General features: G+C 34.9%; 1 protein-coding gene across 1 annotated transcript in view; it reads left to right on the plus strand.

The window, feature by feature from the left end:
* Window positions 1-1,525: 1,525 nt before the first annotated feature.
* GNAI1 (guanine nucleotide binding protein (G protein), alpha inhibiting activity polypeptide 1) overlaps window positions 1,526-23,581 on the plus strand; it is a 26,119-nt gene continuing 4,063 nt past the window's right edge. The window contains exons 1-6 of the mRNA XM_014536982.1: window positions 1,526-1,568; window positions 1,666-1,807; window positions 11,750-11,907; window positions 14,888-15,016; window positions 18,957-19,086; window positions 20,181-20,334. Coding sequence (XP_014392468.1) covers window positions 1,564-1,568; window positions 1,666-1,807; window positions 11,750-11,907; window positions 14,888-15,016; window positions 18,957-19,086; window positions 20,181-20,334 — 718 coding nt within the window. The 5' untranslated portion in view covers window positions 1,526-1,563. The remainder of the gene's footprint in view (window positions 1,569-1,665; window positions 1,808-11,749; window positions 11,908-14,887; window positions 15,017-18,956; window positions 19,087-20,180; window positions 20,335-23,581) is intronic.

Below are 23,581 nucleotides of genomic sequence, written 5' to 3' on the forward strand. Positions count from 1 at the left end.
GATTGTGTGTCTAACACAAGATAGCTGCTGAGAATTCAAATAGAAATAAGTGCAAAGTCAGAGGCAACGGGGATCACATGGGGAGTGGGTCAGGAAAGGTTGATGGAGATAAGTGTGATGGTTGATAGAGGATCACCAGGGTGGCAAGAGGAAGTAGAGCAAATCACATTTTGTTAAGGGAAACTGTTTGAAGATTTGTGGCATGATCAGCAGTAGGTGTTCTTGGAACTATAAGTTGTATTCAGTAATGCTGGGAGCATAAAGCACTGGAGGAATGGCTAGGAGAAATGGGAATATAGCCCAGATAATGAAAATCCTGAGCCCTGTCTCTCAAATGGCAATAAATATGTTCATGATATGTAGCTGTGGCCAAAGACAATGTGCAGCTAAACCAGCGATTTTCAACCCTTTTCATCTCATGGTACATAAACTAATTTCTAAAATTCTGCGGCACAACAAAAAATACATATTTTTGCCAATCTGACAAAAAATGGGTATAATTTTGATTCATTCATACTGGACAGCTGTTGTTGTGTTAGCTATTGTCTTTTTTTTTTTGACAATTGAAGGAGAAAGAGATCCGGGCCCCTGACTAAATAGTCAGGTATTGCATGTTTTAAAAATTCTTGCAGCTCACCAGTGTGCTGGGGCACACCAGTTTAAAATCACAGAGCTAAACAATAGAATTGTAATATCTTATTTATGTTCTATACACAGATGTTCTCAGTATCTACCAATCAGGATAAGCCTGACAAATAATTGATCTAATTTATGTAAAGATAGTAGCTACTGTTAAGTGTGAAGGATAAGAGAGCACTACTTTATAAAGGCCATTTCATTAGTAACATTTTTATATTACGATGGCATACTGGCAGGGACTCACATTGTGTGGAGATCCTACATTAGTAGAGAGTGAAGGAGAGGTTTAGAATGGGCTAAGGAGCCCTTGTCACTTGGATGACAAGGAAGATAGAAAAATAGGGGGAGACCTTTTTGTCCTGCATAAGCCATTGCCTCCTGGTGCAGCAAATCATGTTGGTGATAATAATGGTGGTAGAACATACATTGCATGAGACGTGGCTATTTTAATGTATAATATTTAAAAATTACTTTTATGTGACTTCTTGGCATCACTGCCGTCTACACCCCAAAAGTCAAAGGTAAAATTATGATTATTGGCCAGGCAGTTAAAACATGTTTTAATGGGAAGCTGAAAATCTTGAATAAATCTTAATTTATAGTGCTTTAATTTATAGATTGAAATTTTTAATTCTTTGAAGAATATATGTGGACAACAATAAAAGGATTTTTTTCAGTTGAGTTTTATTTATTTAAGTACTATGAAGTAATAAACAGATGGGACTTATTTTTGGGAACTTGTCTATGTGTTTGGAAAACAACAAAGATAGTTTTGATATAAAATAAAATTCCACCGTAAGAGACAGAAGGAGAAAGAAAAACAAAGTTGGATATACATCTGATGAAGTTAGAAATGCCTTATTCTATACAATTTTACCTTTTTTAGGTGCTGGTGAATCTGGGAAAAGTACAATTGTGAAGCAAATGAAGTAAGTAGATTTAAAACATTAAATTTGTATTTTTATGTTAAAATGTACCCTTTTATCAAAGGAAGTAAGTGTTTTCTTTTTCCCTTTGTCTCATTAGAATTATCCATGAGGCTGGCTATTCGGAAGAAGAATGTAAACAGTACAAAGCAGTGGTCTACAGTAACACCATTCAGTCAATTATTGCTATCATTAGAGCCATGGGGAGGTTGAAGATAGACTTCGGTGACTCAGCTCGGGCGGTAAGTTATTAAATTCTTCGGAGCAGGCCTGATGAGTATAAAGAATAATAACTGGCATAATACCATACCACAAAACAGATTTATCAGGTATCTCAGTATCATTTTATAAAAGGAATCAAAGGATGGTGAGTGAAGTCAGAAGCTTTAGAAGTGAATGAAATAAGAATACACGGAGTGTGTGATCTCCCCTTTATAGCTAGAAAATTCTCCTTATCCATCAGAAGATTTGGACAGTTTAATAACTGCTGCCATGTTTTCTATATATCATGTGATATTGGGTTCCTCCCTATCTCCATAACAAATTTTAGTCATTACTGCTGAGTTTAGTAAACTGCCTACACTGGCATTCTTCTAAATTTGTTTTTATAATTTGGAATGCTGAAATGATCTAATTATTTGTATTCATGCCCAGACTAAAAAGCAATCTAATCTCTTATAATGAAAACAGAATAAAAGCTTGCATGTCTTTAGAATAGGAAAATAACTGGCTATGAGGAAACACATATCAGAATGTCAGAGCTAAAGACAAGGACCTTAGGAGACAAGTTTCATTTTTTGTGTATAGTTTTTTCTTCACTGATATATTTTTTTTAATAACTGGTATAAAACTTGACCTTCCTAGAAAACGTTAACTGAATCTTCAGCTTAATTTTTAATTTTTTTTGTATAAAGTAGATGTATTATTATTATTGCTATGACTACATTTTTATAATTCCTTTGTATTTTTATGTATTCAAACGTGTGTATGCCACCTCCCTACTAATAGTATGAAGACTTTTTTGTATAGAGGCTATTCATACTTAATAGGGAAAAAAAATGAATGAAGGCAACCTTAGAAAATATACATTAGATCAGTGATGGCGAACCTTTTGAGCTCGGCGTGTCACATTTTGAAAAACCCTAACTTAACTCTGGTGCCGTGTCACATATAGAAATTTTTTGATATTTGCAACCATAGTAAAACAAAGACTTATATTTTTGATATTTATTTTATATATTTAAATGCCATTTAACAAAGAAAAATCAACCAAAAAAATGAGTTCGCGTGTCACCTCTGACACGCGTGTCATAGGTTCGCCATCACTGCATTAGATAAGTCCATAAAATCTGTTTGTTTGTTTTTTGTTACCCTAACATTTCTTTATAGGTTACTAGGCCATATTAATTTTCTAACCATCTCCTTTTAAACAAAGATTTAAAAGCTTAGTGTAATGAATTAATATTTTCAAGTAGATTTTAAGATTTTCAATAATAATTCATAACTTTCTTCTAAGTTGTCATTTCTGAAACAAGATTTGATCATATCCAGAGATTTTTTGCTTTATCTACTGTCCAGTCTGTAACTTTTATCAAATGCTTTTTGAGCTCTTAGTCTTACACAGAAGGGAACCACCCTTAGGTAAAAGTCAAGAATTTATATAAATTGTATTTTACACTAATTCTGATTATGGTAATTTGAACCTTTTATCAAATTCTCATATAGAGTATTCTGCATTCATATCTTACATGTGATTAGAGAGCAAGGTTTTGTGGCCTCCAAGAAGTAATGAAGGGTCAATGCAAGCAGTTGTTTATGAAGTCTTTTTATTTCTTATTTTTCTCTCAAAGAATGTTGCCATTTTCTGCCTTTTTAGAAGAAAAAACAATATAACTTGGACTTTGTTTCAGGACTGAGAGTAACTGCTCTCACCACTCCTTTCGGACTCTAGTTGTACCCTAGCCACTGTTCACCCTCAGCCTGCTCTGTTTTATGATAGCTATTGTTAACCACTTCAGGCAAATGTGTTTATGCTCCCACTTTGTTTTGATCAGTTCACTCTGTCTTCTGTTGACTTGCTTCTACATAAGCTTACACATAAATTCCAGGCTCTTGGAAGTGTGCTAAGAAATAGAGATGAATTAAACATGGCCTGGGCATGAGGAAGGGACCTTGAAGCTTGGTAATGAAACGTGTGAAAATTTCCTAGACAAAAATAGGGAAAGTGCATTCTATAAAATAAGAAACAATATATTCGAAGGGTGAATATATTTCTATTTCTAAATAATTAATTCCTGGAAGTATTATCATTGAGTTGAAGGATAACTAGATTTTTAATTTTGATAAGTACCACAGATTTGCTTTTAGAAGAAAAGCAACATGAATAGTCTTTTCTAGAAATTGTGCATCAGTGTCTACCACACTCTGGCCAGTTTAGTTATTATCAACATTTTAATTTTTAGTATCTCATGAGTGAAAAGTATTTCTCTCTTTCTTTTTTAGTTTTTGTTTTCCCGATTTTTAGTGAGGTGAGAAATCTTTTTTTTTTCTTTCATGCACTCCTCTTAATGTTCTTCACTCAATTCTGTTAAATTACTTGTCCTACTCACATTGTGTCTCTTGAAATATCAAGGATATTAACCCTTTTTATATTTTGCAGTTTTTTTCTCAATATATTTCTTTCCCTTTTTTAAAATAGTATTTTTCTTATTACAGAACTCTTAATTTCGCTTTTGCAATTGATTCTGACTTCTATGTTGTGTCTTGTTAGACAGATATTCAACTTAAAATTACTTGAACACTACTCTTATTTTTCTAGAATGTTCAGTTTTATTTCTTTAAATTTATATCTTCACCCACCTGGAAATGTGAGATTGTATAATCTAAATGTATGTTATAATCTGATCATCTCTTGCCTTACAACCATTTATTAAATACTCCATTTCTCAATGACTTGAAAATGTGACCATTAGCATTAAATTGTCTGTGTTTCTGGGCTGCATTCTTTTTCCCCACTGATATATTGTTTTCTTTCCTAGGTCAGTCACTTATTAAATTTTTAACCTCTATAAAATTATCCTATATAATAAAGAGCTAATATGCTAATTATACCGGATGGCAGAATGACCTTCCTGAACAACCTTCGACCAGTGGGTGGGGGGTGGGGCCGCAAGGCAGCTGGGGCCCATGGGACAGCTGGAGCTGCTGCGAGGGCCTAGGCGGCAGCCGGGGCTACAAGGGCTGAGCCCCTTGCACGAATTTCTGTGCATCAGGCCTCTAGTTTCATTATAATAAGATGGAAATAATAATAACATCTACTCTGGAAGGTAGTGAACAATAATGACATAATGAACATCAAGTGTTTACCACATGCTTTAGTCATAATAGATGCTCAATAGATGTTTGCTGCTGTATTGTGATTATTTATAATTATTATACCACTATTATTTTCTTGTCAAAATCACATTATTTTAGTCTCTGTTGCTTCATAGGATTTGGTATTTGGTAGGGTAAGAGATGCATCTTACTGTTGTTCTTTTACCAAAATACCAAGGTTATTATGTGTCTCTGAACTTGAGAATCAGTTTCCTCACATCCCTGTTGAGACAAAACAAACAAAAAGCCTGTTGGTATCTTGTTTAGAATTACATCTTAATATGTAGGTTAATTGGGTGACAATTGCCTAAAAAGAATGAACATTTTAAGAGATGCTGACTTATTTGCCGTGGTTTGCTTCATATTTGGCAGCTACTAGATTTGCAAAGCATATTACACATTGGTTATTTAAAATGAGAGGAAACAAAATTGTTTTGAAGGATGACTTAGAGCAATGAAATTTTGTACCTAATATCCTTTCAAAACTCTCTCAGAATTCGTGTATTCAGTCTCTGGATGATGATGTATTGATAAATTAGGTTCTTCTAGTAGTGTGAAGCTAGGGAAGCATTATGTATGCGCATATTAGCATGTCCAAGACACTGCATTGCTTAAAACAGTGTGGCTCTAAGTGGCCCATGGACCAGTTTCTGTCCATAAGCACAGGATGAGTACAGAATTAAGAGTCAGCATTCCATTGGTTCTCAACCTTCCTAATGCCTCGACCCTTTAATAAGCCGGGTACTCGTATGTGGGGGTATCTGCATGTGGGCGGACCCGCCTGGAGACGATACAGGATAGAGGAGCGGTGTCTCGGTTCGGTTCCTAAGACCATCGAAAATATGTGTTTTCCGATGGTCTTAGGCTACTCCTGTGAAAGGGTCGTTCGACCCCCAAAGAGGTCGCGACCCACAGGTTGAGAACCGCTGATTCAGATAGATTTCTAAGCATTGGTAGAGTAACTAATTTATATATTAACTCTGATAGTTTAAGAAAATGGGTTTATATAGTACTTTGTCATTTAAACTTTATTTTTCTAATAGTGTTAGTTCTGAAATAGTTTGGAAACAAAAAGAAATCAAAACACAGACCGGCCTTCATCACAGATAGTTTGACAAGTACTTAAGTTGGAATAACTTTGGGCTATAAGGAGCAGAAAACCTTGCCCTGAGTTGACTTAAACAAGCTCTCATTCTCCCTAATGCCTCAGCTGGCTCCTGCACAATGGCTTCTTCTCTGTTCCTCTAATTTGTAATTAATTTCTTTAGTTAGTTTATGTCTGTCTGCCAGGTTTTGCAGATTGCTTTTAAGAAAGGTTGTACCAATTTGCCTTCCTAGCCGTAGCTTAGGACAAGACCTTTTCTTAGCACTCTAAGTAGCAAAATTTATGATTGTTACATTGAAAACTACTGAGTAATTTATTAAATTTTCTTTCAGTTTCATTTACATTTTCAATTTTTAGTACAATTTTATAGTTTTGTTATCTTTAATGACTATTTTTAAGGGCTTAAAGCATTTAATTTTTTAAAAATCCTTATTGTTGAAAGTATTACTGATTTGTTTCTCTGTTAGTGGTCTATTTTATCCCTTATTTATTTACCTATTGGAGTCTTGGTGTTTCAGTTACCTATTTGCTTGTTTGTATGTATATATGTATTAATCCTTTGCCCACTAATATATATCAGTGGTTCTCAACCTTCTGGCCTTTTAAATACAGTTCCTCATATTGTGACCCAACCATAAAATTATTTTCGTTGCTACTTCATAACTGTAATGTTGCTACTGTTATGAATCGTAATGTAAATATCTGATATGCAGGATGGTCTTAGGCGACCCCTGTGAAAGGGTCGTTCGACCGCCAAAGGGGTCGCGACCCACAGATTAAGAACCACTGATATATATGTTCTCTTGCATTTTGCTTGCCTTAACCTATGGTTTTCATTTATTTAAATCTTCCCTTATTATTTCTTCATTATGTTTAAATTTAGAAAAATCTTTAAACCAAAGATTTACCAAATATTCATGCTATTTCAAACGTATTTTAGGGGAGTAAAATTTAACTTTGCTTCTTATGTTTGTTCTTTAATGCCTCAAACTCATTTTGTTATATGTATGGAGTAAGGATCGACATTACTACTTTCTTTAGATGGCTATCTTAATTATTTTTTTGAACAGTCATATTCTTTCCTACTAATTTACCTTGCCAACTGTCATATAACTTCAGATTTAGGGTTCTTTTTCCTGTTGATCTACATTAACACCATTGTTATATACATTGCAGGCTTTTCATATCTGATCGTTTTAGCCAACTCTCCCCAGTATTTTTCAGAATGTTCCTAGTTATTTCTACTTGTTATTTTTCCAAGGGAGTGTTTGGTTTTGTATTCTGGCTTATGTTTGAGAACTAAAATTATATAGGATTATATTGTTTTCGATTCTGAGAAATATTGATTGATGTGTATAGCAAAGGGATATTAACCTTCATTGGAAATGTAGTATGTGCCTCCAGCACACTATTTTTCTATTTCCCCCAATTCTTGGATCGATTATCATATTTCTGTATCTCTTTTAGCAAAAGGTTCTATTGTCCATATAAAGAACCCTTCAACATTTTTTATTTTATTAACTTGAAAATAAAAATATACATTTATAAGATGCATAAAAGTTGTATTTGAGTAACACATTTATTGTAATCTCCCTTTCTGACACAATGAAGCGCACGCTCACTGCAGTTGAGTAAGAATTTTTGCCATTGCTGTTTAGTTAAAATTAACTTAGATTCTTTTAATTTTAGTCTTTTCACCCCTTTTAAGCAGTGCTCTAGGAAAAAAAGAAAAATAACTTCCTTGCCTGTCATTTTCACTTTGATTACACTTGCATTTTTAGAGAAAAATGTTTTACATTTATGTATTTTTTTATTCAAAGTAATTCCTTAAAGTCTGGGATTGCTACCATGAAATGGTGACTCCATTCAAGTTCTTAGGATTTCCTTAGGGGCACATTAACTCAGATGGAAGCAGTATAACCATCTTCAAATTGTAGGAGTGGTTATGTGTTATAGAGTTGTGGTGGATTAAATATATGAATAGTTCTCATATGTGCTGTCCAGGATTGTTGGCAAAGTTAGTAATGAAATGATTGAGCTCTACCATTAAAACTAAAGATTTCCATACATATATCAATCATGACATCAGTATATTATAAGACTATCATATTTTTTTTAGTTTGTATTGTAGAAGTGCTTTCTGGTATTTTCTACTTAAACTCTAATCTCATTAATAAATCTGTCCGCTCTGTCACAGTAAAGAATCATTTAGCCCGTGTTTAAAAATTGCACTCTCATTCCTCTCCTTTGTTTTAGATAGCTTTGATTATAAAAAGTGTTCTTCTTATAGAATTGAAATTGATATCTTCTACCGTAAGAATTCTCCTTTTTCTGCACTGTTTCCAAATACAAAATTGGCTCTTTCTTACCTTTAATGACCCTTACTTAATATGTCAGAGGACAGCCACCATGTTCCCTCAAAAGCTCTCTTCCCCATCCTGGACAGACTCTTCTGAGTTCTCACAGAGTGGCTGACAGCTTCAAATAAAATGTGCTGTCGCTCAATAAATGCAACATGTCAAGTGTTCCCTGACCACCAGTGGGAAATGGGGCCATATTATGTCTCTTGACACACTAGCATTTTAGTTATTTTGCTGAGTTATCAAAGCATGCAGTTATATGAACTGGAACTTACAGCTTCTAAACCATCTTATTTTCATTTAGTTCTGAAAACAATAACTTGGCTACATCCAAAGGATTTTCTTGCTACTTACAGTTGCCTGGCAAATAACACTTCTTTTTAACATCACAAATGAGTTCTGTAAAAAGCTCTACCAACCTGTAGTCCTTCTGACTAAATTCCAGTCTTTACTTCAATAGTCCCAATCCTTTTCCGCTCTATGTCACACTGTTTGGGTACACGCTACTCTTGTTTATAAATATTTCTGAGTAACATTAATTTACCCAAATCTTGAGAAACCTCATTAAATGGCAACATGGGATCATTGTCATTATTTTGCTATTTTTAATTTATCCTGTCTTAGGCCATGGTTATTTACTCATTGTTGACTAATATGTGTGATTGGGTGACTAATTACTTGTGGAACTTTAAATAAGTTGTTTAACCTCTCTGTCTTGAGTCCTTTTTATACAAAACCAAAAAATATGTAGACTAATTTCTAAAGTACCTTCCTGCTTAAATTTATTACCTCATCTCCAGATAGCTGAATACCCTGCTAATGACATGGAAATGAATATTCCAATTATTTTTTCAAGGGAAAGAGCCTATTTTACATTTGATGAGGAGGAGACATTTTTGAATGTCACAGAGGGTACAGTTCATAAATATAGCTTCCAAGTTTCTCATGTCTTTTCTTCAGGCTTCTTCCTAGAAAGTGTGAAGAGAATGTGATTTTATAACCCATATTAGAGGATATTAGTCTTTTCTCTCAAGACATTTTATTGCAATTGAATAAATATGTCATAATGAAAACTCATTTAAAAAACTAAGTAAAAAGCACTTTTTCTAAAATGGATGAAGGACATTGTTTGATGTTTAATAAAAGTGACCAAATTTAGGAATTTCTCATACATATATATACATATATATGTGTGTATGTATGTATATAGGTACATATATATATGTATATATGTAATTATTAGGAAAAGTGAATAATTGTTTACTGGAGTTAGTGCTAAGAATGACTTGAAACCATGTTATGTTGGGGTGTATTAAGGATATTGTACATGTGTTACTTGCTCGCATGCATTTCTCTTGTGATTTACTAAAAAGGGAAACATACGCTGATTAATATGTTCCCATGCTGAGAGACTTAATTATGTTTCATGATGGCTCCATCTGAAAATGCTTCACAAATTGGCAGCAGAATGAATTTATATTGATAGCTAGTACTCTCTGCTAGTCTGTGTCACCAAACGCTTCTCTTCTGTACACCTTGTCATAATGTGTACCATCACTTTGTAAACATCTACTACAGTACATTGAAAACATGCCCATTGAGAAAAGTAGGGATTATCCCCCCAGCTAACATCAAGCTACCAGTCTCAGGCTAAGGAGAATCTCTGTGAAGATAGCAGCTTCCCATCTCCCCCACTTTTGATGAACTATGTGAAAACCTAAAGACTAGTGTTGTGTTATCCAGCACCGTAACTGCTACCCACATGTGGCTATTGAGTATCTGGAAAGTGTCTAGTCTGAATTGAGATGCGCTGTCTGTATAAAGAAAACACCAGATTTTGAAGACTACACATATATTAAAAAAAGACTGAAATGTCTCGACAGCATGTTGAAGTGATATTTTATATATAGGTTAAATAAAATATATTGTCAAGTTAATTTCACCTTTTATCACATTTTGAAATCTATTAGAAAACTTAGAATTTTATGAGCAGCTCAAGTTAGATTTTTTTTTTTTGATCGCACTGGCCTACAGTGCTTGATTACCTGTGGATAAAGAATAACTGTACACATTTATAATCTCAGGACCTAAGGAAATTTAATTAACTTTATAGATAATATTCCTTTATTTAAATTTTTTGCATGTTGTCTTCTATATGCATCATGATTTTTTCTATTCCAAAGCTGTTCTTATTTTGTTTCCTATATCTGCATTAGCAAACACCTGCCCCTACCTCCTGACCCATTGATTTTAATGTGCAGTAGTCTCCCCTTATCTGTGGGGTGATGTTCCAAGACCCCCAGTGGATACCTGAAATCAGGAATAGTATTGAATCATTTAAATGTATTTATATATTTGCATACTATGTTTTTCCTGTACACATACCTGAGATGAAGTTTAACATAATTTAGGCACAGTGATTGACACAATAATTAATAAAACAGAACAATTATAACAATATACTATAATAAAAATTATGTGAATGTGGTGTCTCTCTCTACCTCTCAAACATCTTATGGTACTGTACTCAGCCTTCTTGTGATGGTGTGAGTTGATAAAATGCCTGCGTACTGAGATGCAGGGAGGTGAATCACGTAGGCACTGTGATCTAGCGCTAGGCTACTCCTGACCTTCTGGTGATATTTCAGAAGGAGGATCATCTGCTTCAGGTGATCCTGGGTCATGGAGTAATGACCATGTCAGTGTATGGAGACGTTAACCATGGGTAAATGAAACTGCAGAGAAAAAACTGCAGATAAGGGGACTACTGTATACACCTTCAAAATCTTCTGAAAACCTCAGATCATTCTGTGAAATTAGTCTTGCTTATGTCCACATTGATTTCTCTCTTCTTTGAACTTAATTTGCTTCTATAAAGAACATCAGAAAGCTAACATTTAATTAAATTCTATTTTAAAATAATCTCTAGCAGTGTTCATGTGTTTCTTAGATTAGACACATTTTGGGGAAGGAGCGGCAAGGCATACATTCTTTTGTTTTCTCAAAAGGGATAATCTTCAGTGTACAACAGACTGTCAGTGGAAGGTTGATTACTCTGTCCCCTCAGGAGCTGTAAGTGTAGTCTTTCTTCCCGCTCCCTCGTGCCTTGATAGCTATCACAAAAAAACCCACAAAACATAGACACATGAGTCAAGATTATGCTCTTTTGGGTGAACCAACTTTTTGAAGTGGCGCTTTAGAGAAATAAAGTTATGATACCAACAAAAAAACAGAAAGGAAATTCACTGTTGCACTTTTAGTCATCTATGATGCTCCCTTTGTACTTTTAATCTATAAAGTGTTCTTTTTACTTAAAAATAAAAATATGGTCTTTGAATGTGCAGGATGATGCACGCCAACTCTTTGTGCTTGCTGGAGCCGCTGAAGAAGGTTTCATGACTGCAGAACTTGCCGGAGTTATAAAGAGATTGTGGAAAGATAGTGGTGTGCAAGCCTGTTTCAACAGATCCCGAGAGTACCAGCTTAATGACTCTGCAGCATAGTAAGTAATCCTAACGTCAGAAGTAAACGGTCATGAGTAATTACTTGCAAATTAAGTCTACCTCCAAGTCAGTTTTACTGCAGAACTGGCTAACACATTCGTGTAAAACTCAGGATTCTCAGAATGTCAATGTTTGAAAACTTTCTGTCTTTTGTGTGTGTTTGTAGATAGCAATGTTGTGTTTAAAAGTGTCTAAAAGTGTTTAAAAGTGTCTCAAGAGACTCATGCTTATGTAACTCAAATTGAAAATGTAGAATGGGACGGTTTCCAGTATATTTCCAAGAAAGTAATTGGAACTTCCCGAAGCTTCTTCTCAATGTGGGTGTACCTCTAGTTTGCCTGAGACTAGCCAAAGGGGAGGGTAACTTGTTTGGGTTCTTTCTGTTACACTAATAGTGCCTGAGAACAGTGACTTGTCCAGTGTCAGGCAGCTGGATGACATGCACCCCTTTGAAAGGGCGTATGGTGATTCCAAGATAGGTTCTCACTGAGTAAAATAGCGCTAAGCTTGAAAATTGTCCTTGTATGTGCCCTGTTGTGTTAGACATTGTTTACAGATATCTAAGTCAGTTTTTTGAAGAAAAGTCTGCCCTGATTTTCCAGATGGTGGCCTAGAAAGTTTGTAAAGCAAGTTGTGATAGGAGCTCATCGGGGAGCATTCTGCTTGGTGATCTACAGAGAATAAAAAGTCAAGTATTGGTTTCCGTAATTGGCACACATACTCAGCAATGTCAGATATGATACGAGTAGCATTCTTTGGCCTTAAAACTGTGCTGTGCACTCGCTTTACTTTCCAAGTTTGTTCCATTTTCTTGACAGAGCTATGGGATCAGAGGGACACAAGTGAGGTTAGATTGAAGGTGACTGGCAATCTAACCAGAGTCTAGATCAGCGGTCGCCAACCTTTTAGACCTCACAGACCACCTGTGGTCCACAGACCACCGGTTGCTGACCGCTGGTCTAAATAAATACATATTGCCACAGTGAAAAGCATGGCTAGGCTTATTGTATAGCATGTCATTTATGGCACTTCAGAGTATTCAGTGTGTGTTACATGAATGATTTAGTGTGAATGAATAAATGATATGTGTTACTGTGTAACCCTTAGCATTTTTATAACACTATATTTTAAATATTTTACAAGTATGTAAACCATATATATTACCACATATGTAGCATATATATGTGTATATATGTATACACACACACACACACACACACACACACACATATATATATATATATATGACATTTCTTACTGAATAGGTACCCCATCTCTCCCACTGGTGTCACTTCTACTAGGAAATAAATATTCCTTGACTTACTGAGTAGGTGCTTGCCTCCCTGTTTTATGTACTCATATTATGATATATTTTCTTTCCTAGCACTCACAGATTTACATTTATTTTGAATTCACTTAATTTCTACTTGTATTGAGAGTATTTGATTATTTTCTCTCTCTGCCACTACACTGGCAATGCAGCAAAGTCTGTCTTCATTATCTTGTTGAAATATAAATGTGCATTATTTTTAGACTATTAGAATTATAGCAGTTTTAAGCAAAGAAATGTATTTATGAGTAATCAGAGCACATTTTAAATAAAAGTAGCTTTGTATTTTATAGGGACAGTTAGTAAAATCTTGCCATGGCCTGTTTGGTTTGTTTATTAAACCAAATTATTATTTACAATAATAAGGTATAACATTATGTATGTGGAATTAAAAACAGATAAAGTACAGGGGGATTATTACCAATACAATAAAAGATAATAAGATTCTTTTAAATCAAGTAAGTACAATACAGATGACTCAAGCTATTGTATCTCTGTGTATTTTTGTATGGCAACACCAGATACATGTACCTAAATGTCTAAAACATTTTTGGTCACTAATTCAGTGTTTGGATAGTTGTCCAGCTTCTTCTGCAACGAGTCCAGTATTTATTGAGTTCTTTGGTTTGCAAGACCCAGTCTCAATAGCTAAGGAACAGTTTCAGAGGATAACATCAATTAAAGTTGAAATAGTTAGTGCCTCCTGTACCTGAACTTATTTTCTAAATTGTCTTTTACATTCTGCCCTAATTATTGCCAAGCACTGCAGGGACACTCTTCACATTCAGCTGACCGTAGGATTGATTCCAGATTCTCCATTTAGGTTGTGCGTGGCCTGTTAGCAACCTTACTGTCTGAGAACCCAGATCTGCCTCCATACTGTTGTACTGCTTGTCCTGATGGGAACGACGTTTCCTTTTTTCTGTCCCATCATCCAGATGTCTAGCTACACGCCTCACTATCCTCGAATCCTTCTTTAACTACTCAGGTTCACGTTAATCTCTGCACACATGGACTTTCTGTAACATCATGGGCTATACCATATAATTTGACACAAATTATACAAAGTAATTGCATTTTGTGACACCACCACATTTTGATATCACAATGTATTTGGCATTATTGACCAAGAGTGTTGAATGAGTGGTTAAAATCAGCAAGAAATAAAATTTGAAAGTTGATTTAGAAAGCCAGAAAAATTCAGAGTAAAGTGTCACGTGTAGTGTTTTCCTGTGCGTAACTGAAGGCAGATTGAAAAGGAACAACATTGAGTTCAGCCTTTGGCCAAAGGGTTTCCTCACTGTCTTCTCAAAAACTAACTTTCTAAATCTCAACAAAAGGATAATGTCTGGAACATAAACAGTGCTGCCTCAAGAAATAAAAAGTGAAAGAATTTTAAGAAACAAACACTCGGTGTGCAGTTATTCTGGGTGATTTTTAAGAAGTTATTATTAGTCTGTTTTCTTTTAACAAGAATTACTAAATACTGTCCTTCAGAAACAAAGTATATAACATTTAAAAAACGGTAGAAGAGTTTTGTGGAAAAGTATAAACACTTTGATTTTAGTGGGAGTTGTGTAAGATAGAAACTTAAACATCTTTATTGGCCATATTAACTATTCGCATGTTGTTTTATTGTTTGTTTTCAGCTACTTGAATGACTTGGACAGAATAGCACAGTCAAATTACATTCCAACTCAACAAGATGTCCTCAGAACTCGAGTGAAAACTACAGGAATTGTTGAAACCCATTTTACTTTCAAAGATCTTCACTTTAAGTGAGTAGCTTCAAAGCATATGCTTTATAAATTAAGAGATAAAACCCATTGTTTATGAAAAAAGGTATAATTATAAAAATTTTTAAAAATTTAGAGTCGGAAATTATAAAAATTTTCTCAGATAATGGACAAAAGAACATTTGGGTGAAAGAGGACAAGAAACATTCTTAGGAATATTTATATGTTTGAGAACGAATAGCTGTGCAAATTCCTTTTGCCTGTATTTTCCACAGGGATTTAAATAAAAATAGTTTTTGGTGCTTATTTCTGAATAGAAGATACTCTCTAATACTGTATATTTTGAGACAGTTCTGCCATCCAGTTTTAGGTAGGAAGAGACAGAGTTTTATTGGTAGGATATATGTTCGTTTGTGGAAATACTACAAAAGAAGAGTACCTTTTTAAAATTTTTCATGAACATTTTTATTCATGCAAACTGAAATGTTGAAAAATGTTTTTAATTTAGAGTGTCCTGATGATTAACTTACTGAGGTCTGAGCAGGGAAGCACTGAATTGCAGTGGCTTTCAGAAATGGAGGGATCTTGGAATTCGTTTTGTCCAGTTTTCTCATTTTATAATGAAACAGGCTCAGGGAAGTTCAGGTAAACATTGCATTCAGATTTACAGAATTATGTTTTTCTTTTCCCAGTAACAGTTTTCAAAATATGCCAAAAACTGCTGCACTTTGCCTCAGGTGACTGTAATGATCTGAAACAGTAATGACGATAAAGCAGAATTTCTGAAAGCATCTGATTAAAGGGTTCCAAGTCAAAGATAAATAAACAAACATCAGCTCACCTCCTGAAGAAGCTGACAGTTAGCAGCTGTGGGAAGCATTAAATATGTGCAGCTATACCTTTGAGTCCCTCCTTCAGTGTTTTAAATACATTTGTTATTGTCATTTGTCACTGATTTATCCCACATTCAGTGGTTCACATAACTGAGTTTTCCAGAAAACTGAAATTTAATTTCAACTCTCCATAGCAGCTTCCCTCCAAAAAAACAAACATTGCCCTGCTTCCTAAACAGAGATACAGATCCTAATTAGTTTATCTGATCATGTAACTTGGTGCTTTAACACATGGTACGGCTTGACATCTGCTTTTAACTTCTTTTTTCTGTTTCCATATTTTTAAGCTGTCAGTGGAGATTGTTTGTTGCTCTCATTATCTTTTATTGAAATCATTTGCCTTCTTTTGGTCTTCTTACTACTTCTAGAATATTAAATGACCAAACTCAGGAATATTAAAATATTATTTTAAATAATCTAATATATCTGAGAACTATTACCATAGTTACCTTAAAATTATGAAGTAATTTTAATTATAAGGAAGTTCACTGTTAGAATGAGGCTTTAAGGTTTGTTTTTATAAAATCTAGGGCATCTGCCCTGGCCAGTTTGGCTCAGTGAATAGAGTGTCGGCCTACAGATTGAAGGGTCCCAGGTTTCATTCCAGTCAAAGGCACATACCTCGGTTGCAGGCTCGATACCTGGCCCTGGGTGTGTGTGGGGAACTCTTGAGTGTGTTTGTGTGGTAATTCATTGTCTGATTTTAACTGCTGTTGTAAAATTTAAATTTCACTTATTTTGTGGTACGATTGGAATTAAATTCAAAATGAAGCAATAAGACATTATTCTTTAAGAATTTATCTTACCACACCTCTGTGATTAGGCAGGCACACATGGATTGTTTGCTTTAAAGAATCAACAGGTTTATTTTACTATATTTTTGCCAAATATAGAATTAAAGCATCCCTTCTATTATAAAATGATCATCATGACAAATTTCTATTTATTTTTTATAGTAATATGAATGTGTAATAGGTTTTGGAGTGCAGTACATATTTATAGGGTTGCTATCCATGTATGGTCCACTAGCTCTGCACCGTCAGTCTCAGCCATAATGGTATCAGATGAGTCTGAGGGAGGCCAGCAGGCACATCTCAGGATCTCCAGGATCCTTCCCTCTCCCCCGTCTCCTAAAAACACATGGAAGAAAACTCAGATTCCATCCCTATTTGATGCTTGTCAGAGGCCCCATCTTTTCATATGAAGAACATATTATACATCTTTATACATTTTTAAAAATAGAAGTTTACAATTTGAAGGTAATTCTAATGTATGTGTGAAACAATGACTAATGCTCCCTGCACAATCCTATTGTTTACGGTATCAGTTCTTAGTCATTTTTCTCCTTGGCTTGAGAATTAGGCAAGTGGCTTTCAAAGCAGGGTCCTGGGGTCAGCAGCAGTGACTTCATCCACCTGGCGATTCTGGGCTCTCAAGTCTGAGAAGCACTGGCTTAGAGTAAAGGATCTTTGTTTATGACCAGCATATGAGTGACCCTCATTCACTTCGACTTTAAAAAAACTGAAGATATTTCTTGTCAGATGTCCTAATTACCAGGTTACAGCTTTTTTTATTGAACATTCCCACAGCATAACTGGAAGATCTGGATCTTTAACATGGTAAAGCTAGTCTATTATTATTTGAAAGTGTTTAAAAATATTCTGTAGACACAGTTCACTTATTTATTCAACAAATACGTACTTGTCTGTGTTCAGTGTAGGGGATATAAAGTGATTAAAATAAACAAAATTACATTTTAGGGGAGGTGATATAAATATTTAATATTCAGGGGATGATAATTACTATAGTGAAAATGTACCATTTTGCATAGTGTTTCCATTACATAAGTGGTTGTTATCATGTATTGAGTGGTCAGGAAATATGTGACATTTGATCAGAGAAGTTTTTAAAAATATATTAACTTTTTGGTAAAGTTCTTTTCAGATTGTGTTTCTTGGCAATTTAACAAATGTATAATCATTTTAATTTTATTTTGTTCTTGTTTGATCTTTATTACCAGCTGTCCTTTTTGTATCTTACTCATTTTCATTTACCATAGAATAATTTTTATATAGTATTCTTGAACTCAACAATTTATTAGCTAAACCAATAGAATTCAGGTCCTTTAAATGATGATAAAAGAAACAAGACTGGTTGATGTACTCAGGTTTGGTTTATAGGCCAATACTGCTCTGCAGGGAAAATTCTTTTTGCTGCCTGAGATTTAAATAGGGACCATTTTAATTAGTTCACCATCTAGATAAATGGAGGCTTTAGAAATGTACCATTTTGCATAGTGTTTCCATTATATAAGTGGTCATTGCTATGTTGCATAACATACCCTATGTGCATTTCAACTTTTGCTTAATAAACTCTTACAAGGAAAAGAGGAAAGAATCATTGTCTTTATACTATTTACTTATGTTGCTACCCTGTACTGTCATATAATATGTAAAAATTGTGTATTTTTTTTTCACTCTAAGTTTTAGGACTATTCATTAGGACCATCATTTATCGCAGATTGCATTTCACCTTTTCTTTTATCCCCTGTTTTTTTACTTTTTAATTGAGGCAACCTGTTGGCCCCGCTCTAAATATGACTTGCTTGCTCAGCTTTTTCTTACCTGGAATGGTTTCTCCTTCACGTCAAAGTTCTGCTTATTGCCTCAGAGAGAAAACAGCATTTTGTGGTGGGAGGAGGGGACGGTGTCCCCTGCCTCTAATCTTTTGTGACTTTGGCAAATTGAATATATTCTGTTCTCTCTGCATGTCCTCGTTGCTTCATGTGAATTTTTAGTGTTTACAAATAGTGCAGCCCATTCATATGCATTTGTTTTAATGTTCTGTTCTAAGTGTTCTTGTATGTTAATGTGTTGTTTTTGAAGTTATTTTGAGTTGTTTTGTTTCTCTTTACTCAAAAATTTTTAAAAATCAGACTTTTTCTCATTTCTGACATTCTTTTCCTGCCATAAAGTCCTTTCCTCCTTTCTTCCAATCCCACGTTCTCCCTGCAGCTTTTGTTGACACCGTAGAACTCGGAGCTTTTGGACACTTAATGTGATGTCTCACTTATTGCTTTCCTCTTCCAGAATGTTTGATGTGGGAGGACAGAGGTCTGAGCGGAAGAAATGGATTCACTGCTTTGAGGGAGTGACCGCCATCATTTTCTGTGTGGCGCTGAGTGACTACGACCTGGTTCTAGCTGAAGACGAAGAAATGGCAAGTCCAACCACTGTTAAAGATGGAGCATGGAATAGGAAAAGCTGAAGATGTTGGCAGGAATTTTTCTAAGAAAAATTCTTGTGAATGTCTGAATTATTTGAGAGTTTGGGTTCTTTTCTCTAACTTTTCTGTTTCCATCCTAAATGAGAACTATAATAAAGAAGCACAGATGGACCATGAGAAAAAGGAAAAGACAGAGTTCATCTTGCCTGAACCCTCCGTGCTTAGCTGCATTTCCTCTCTCTGGCAGTGTTCACACACTGAATGAAAATAAACTTTGTTTCATAATAGTCAAGGCTTATTTTCCTTAACTTATTACTTCTGTCAGTTCTAGCCCAGTCATCTTTGATCCATGTTCTATTTTGCACTACCGTGTAATTTTCAGGAGGATTTCAGTATATTGTTAATCTGGGGAAAATATTTTTAAGTATCAACTCAAGTAGAAACTTAATTTTAAACGAAAGAGTTTTAAGTTTAGTACAAACTGGAAAAAAGAAGATAGAAATGTCAGTTTTCTATTTTTTAAAATCAGATGTATGCAGTTATAGAGCAGTAGGTGCACTGCACCTCATACGTGCATTTCCCTCTTTTCGGCGGCACTGTAAAACACATCCGTGCCCTTTTTGAAACTGCAGGAATGAGGTTTCCTTCCCCTGGCATACCTTATAGTCAGGGTGTTGGGCTAATTGTGGTTCAGCTTATTCAGTTTAATTTACTAATCTTTAAAAGACTTTACTTATCTCTTAATGGAAACTTCAGTTAACTGTGTAATTATGAGATCTTTTCAAATGTTTGCACTTGGCATCCCTAGACAGCAAGGTCCCGCGGCAGGGCGTTCCCAGGCACAGTGACAGATAGTAGGTATGCAGCGAGTATTGTTGAATGCAGAAGTAATTAATGACTGATGTAGATACTCATCTCGCCCCACATCAAAGGGTGCTGGTCCTTAAATGCCAGAAATATATTTTTGGAGTATGTTATCTATTTTACAGCTAAGTTCTATTTTGTTACAATATCTGTTATTTTTTAAAAGTAGTATTTCTCAGAATTCTTGCCATTATGACAAACTGATTGCATCCTTTTTACTATAGAATCGAATGCATGAAAGCATGAAGTTGTTCGATTCCATATGTAACAACAAATGGTTTACAGAAACATCCATCATACTTTTTCTAAACAAGAAGGATCTCTTTGAAGAAAAAATCAAAAAGAGCCCTCTCACCATATGCTACCCAGAATATGCAGGTATTTTACTTTCTGTGAATAACTTGTCAAGTCATATATATCCAAGTGAAAGTTCCCCTACGACAAGATTTCAGTTGTTGATTTAATCCCTTGGCTTAGTAATGCTTGCCTTTAAAAGAAATTACTTATCATACTACATTCAAGCACAAGTAATTTGGGATGTGGATTAGATTATTGAAACTAACATATTCATTTTATGGAAAAGCTGTTAAATAATTTTTTGTGATGACTTCAATTCTTCATAAATTTATAGTATTGATTTCTTCATCTAGTTGACATGTCTTGCTTCCTGTCTCATCTCAAAGACAGATGTATGATAGACAAACAATAACAGTGCAGCATGCTACCACGAACATTAACAAAAAATGTAAGGAGTAAAAATGAAGAAGGAATTTGTGAGTTAACAACGCAGGAGTCAGGGAAGGTTTCATATGCAGTCTAAAACTTTGGTAATGAGGTAATTAATGGCATTTTACTTTTACTACTAAAGAAAATGATCTGCAGTGAGAAAAGGCGACTGAGAGACAGTCCTGGCTTTTCTGTAATTAGCTCTTTGATCTTGAACAAAGCAGTTAACGTAGCTGCATCTCAGTCCCCGTCTTTACAATCAGAAGTGGTCTAAAGCATTGGTTATGGTTTAGTTTGATTTTTGGAACACCTGGACTCCTGCTATTGAAAGTGGGTGCAAGGAAGGGAAATACAATACAGATCCACCCACACACACACTATTTCTCATTAAAGCAGAATAACTTAGCTTTCATCTGAATAGTATTTTATTTTAATGAGAATTCTGTGCCTTAAAAACAGTTTGACTATCACTGGTTATAGGATCTCTAAATCTAAATTTTCTGAAGAGTTTGGTTAAGTTAGCTAATTTATACAAGTTACCTTCACTTTATTCTTTCTGTTTAAAAATAAGGCTCAAGAATTTGTTTGATTATAAACAAAACTTTAGTTGGTCTTGTAGTGACGAAATTGTATGGTAAGTATTCACTGCCTTTTCACAGGTGATGTTAAAACAACCCTGTGGTATCAGTACTCTTACTTCCCAGGACTTAAATAAAGTAACCGAGTCCAACTCTAGACCTAAGTCTATAGCATCATTAACCACCAGACTAACATTAATTAAATTCTCATTGGAACCAGGGGTCGGGGGCAGGGGGTGTTTCAATACATATAAGCACACTAATTATTATAGCCCTTTTTTGTATACTGCAAAGTTATACTTCAGTTCAAAATAATTTCACACATTTTATTATTTTAAAACTTTTGTTTTCTTTTTGAAAGTCATAGTATCCTAAGTCACCTTATAACGAAAACACTTTTAGTGTTTATTAGGAATAAAATTATTTATAGTACTAATTCTAAGATTGAAGTTATCCAGAATCAAGGTGGCTTAGTTTTGCCCTTACTTTCATCTGTTTTTTAGATTATTTTTGTCATTTTCTATTGTGAAGTAGCCATGTTGTACTATTATTACCAGAGTACCCAAATGCATAGATAGAAATCACATGCCTCCAGGGATTTCAGAGAAACAAGAAATACGCTTGTTAGCTCTTTCTTTGCCAGGTATACAGTATGTACAACAATTTCCCTTAGGTTGTCAAGTTAATAAGAATCCCTAATCTCAGAATTTTTGAACATTCCTAGGGTTAATATAATTTAATCTTCACTGCATGCCCTAATTATTGACTCAGGTGCCTCTTGCTTCAGCCTCAACTCTTACTTCCTGTAGCTATTGCTTTTTATAGAAGAACCCTATGTAGCCTCCAACTATTCAGTTCATGTCTATCTCCATCTGCTTCTCTCTTCCCCTCTGCTTTTTATCTATATGTTGGCAATTCACCACATTCTAGCCACCATCCTATAATCCTTTAGTACTCCATCCTTTCATGGTCATATTTATTCTCAGGTGAAATTCTGTTGTCAGCTGTAATTTCTCTCTAGGGCCTTGGGCTTGCATTTCCAACTACTTGTTGAGCATGTTCTTGTTTTTTAGCACCTGAAACTCAAACTTAACTCAGTGTATTTTGTTTTTCTCAAATTTCTATCTCCCTTTGAATTATAAACCTCCCAATTCTTCATTCTTTTTTTTTTTTTAATCCTCACCTGAGGATATTTTTTTCCATTGATTTTAAGAGAGAGGGAAAGACAGAAATATCGATGTGAGAGGAGCATCAATTGGTTGCCTCCTGCACTCATCCCAACCAGGACCCAGGCTGGAGAGGAGCCTGCAACTGAGGTACATGCCTGTGACTGGAATTGAACCTGGAACCCTTCCATCTGCAGGCCAACACTCTATCCACTGCGCCAAACCAGCTAGGGCCTAATTCTCCATTCTTGAACCAGGTTATCATCTATACTTAGCTTTGTTTAGGACACTTCTATCACATGTTAGAAAATAACTAACACGTTCTCCCCTACCCCCATACTTGCCATTCTTTTCTTAAGACCTAGAATCAGATTGAGTAATATAACTAGCTACCCAGAATATATACAGGAAATTGAGCTAGGCACTCAGTGAAAGCTGCAGTAACACAGGTGGTGTTTGTATATTGCGTTCTCATGCCATGAAGTGAACCTCAAATGTGGGAGAGAGCAGGCTGGGTAACTAAGGACCTTGAAAGCCAGGCAAATAATGTTGTGTTATTACCGCAAGAGAGAGATTTAATAATTATTTTCAAATGAGCATTTGATTGAAGTATTAACTACGTACATGTAAAAATATATACATACACAAATACTCAACACTTAATGTGAAGTGCATGGAATTTTTTTAAAAATAAACCTTTATTGTTCAGATTACAGATGTTACTCTTTTTTCCCCCCATAACCCCCCTCCACCCGGTTCCCGCCCCACCCCCTGCATAGGTAATGCATACATGCATATAAGATCTTTGTCTAATCTCTTCTTGCACCCGCCCACATCCTCTTCCCTCTGAGAATCGTCAGTCTGTTACATTTCCATGCCCCTGATTCTATTCCATTCACCAGTTTATTCTGTTCATCAGATTTTTATTCATTTGATTTTTAGATTCACTTGTTGATAGATATGTATTTGGTGTCACTTTGTTCATAATTTTTATTTTTACCTTTTTCTTCTTCTTCCTCTTAAAGAATACCCTTCAGCATTTCATATAATCCTGGTTTGGTGGTGATGAACTCCTTTAGCTTTTTCTTGTCTATGATGCTCTTTATCTGACCTTCAATTCTAAATAATAGCTTTGCTGGGTAGAGTAATCTTGAT

The sequence above is a fragment of the Myotis brandtii genome, unplaced genomic scaffold (assembly GCF_000412655.1).
Source record: "Myotis brandtii unplaced genomic scaffold, ASM41265v1 scaffold17, whole genome shotgun sequence".
Lineage (NCBI taxonomy): Eukaryota > Metazoa > Chordata > Mammalia > Chiroptera > Vespertilionidae > Myotis > Myotis brandtii.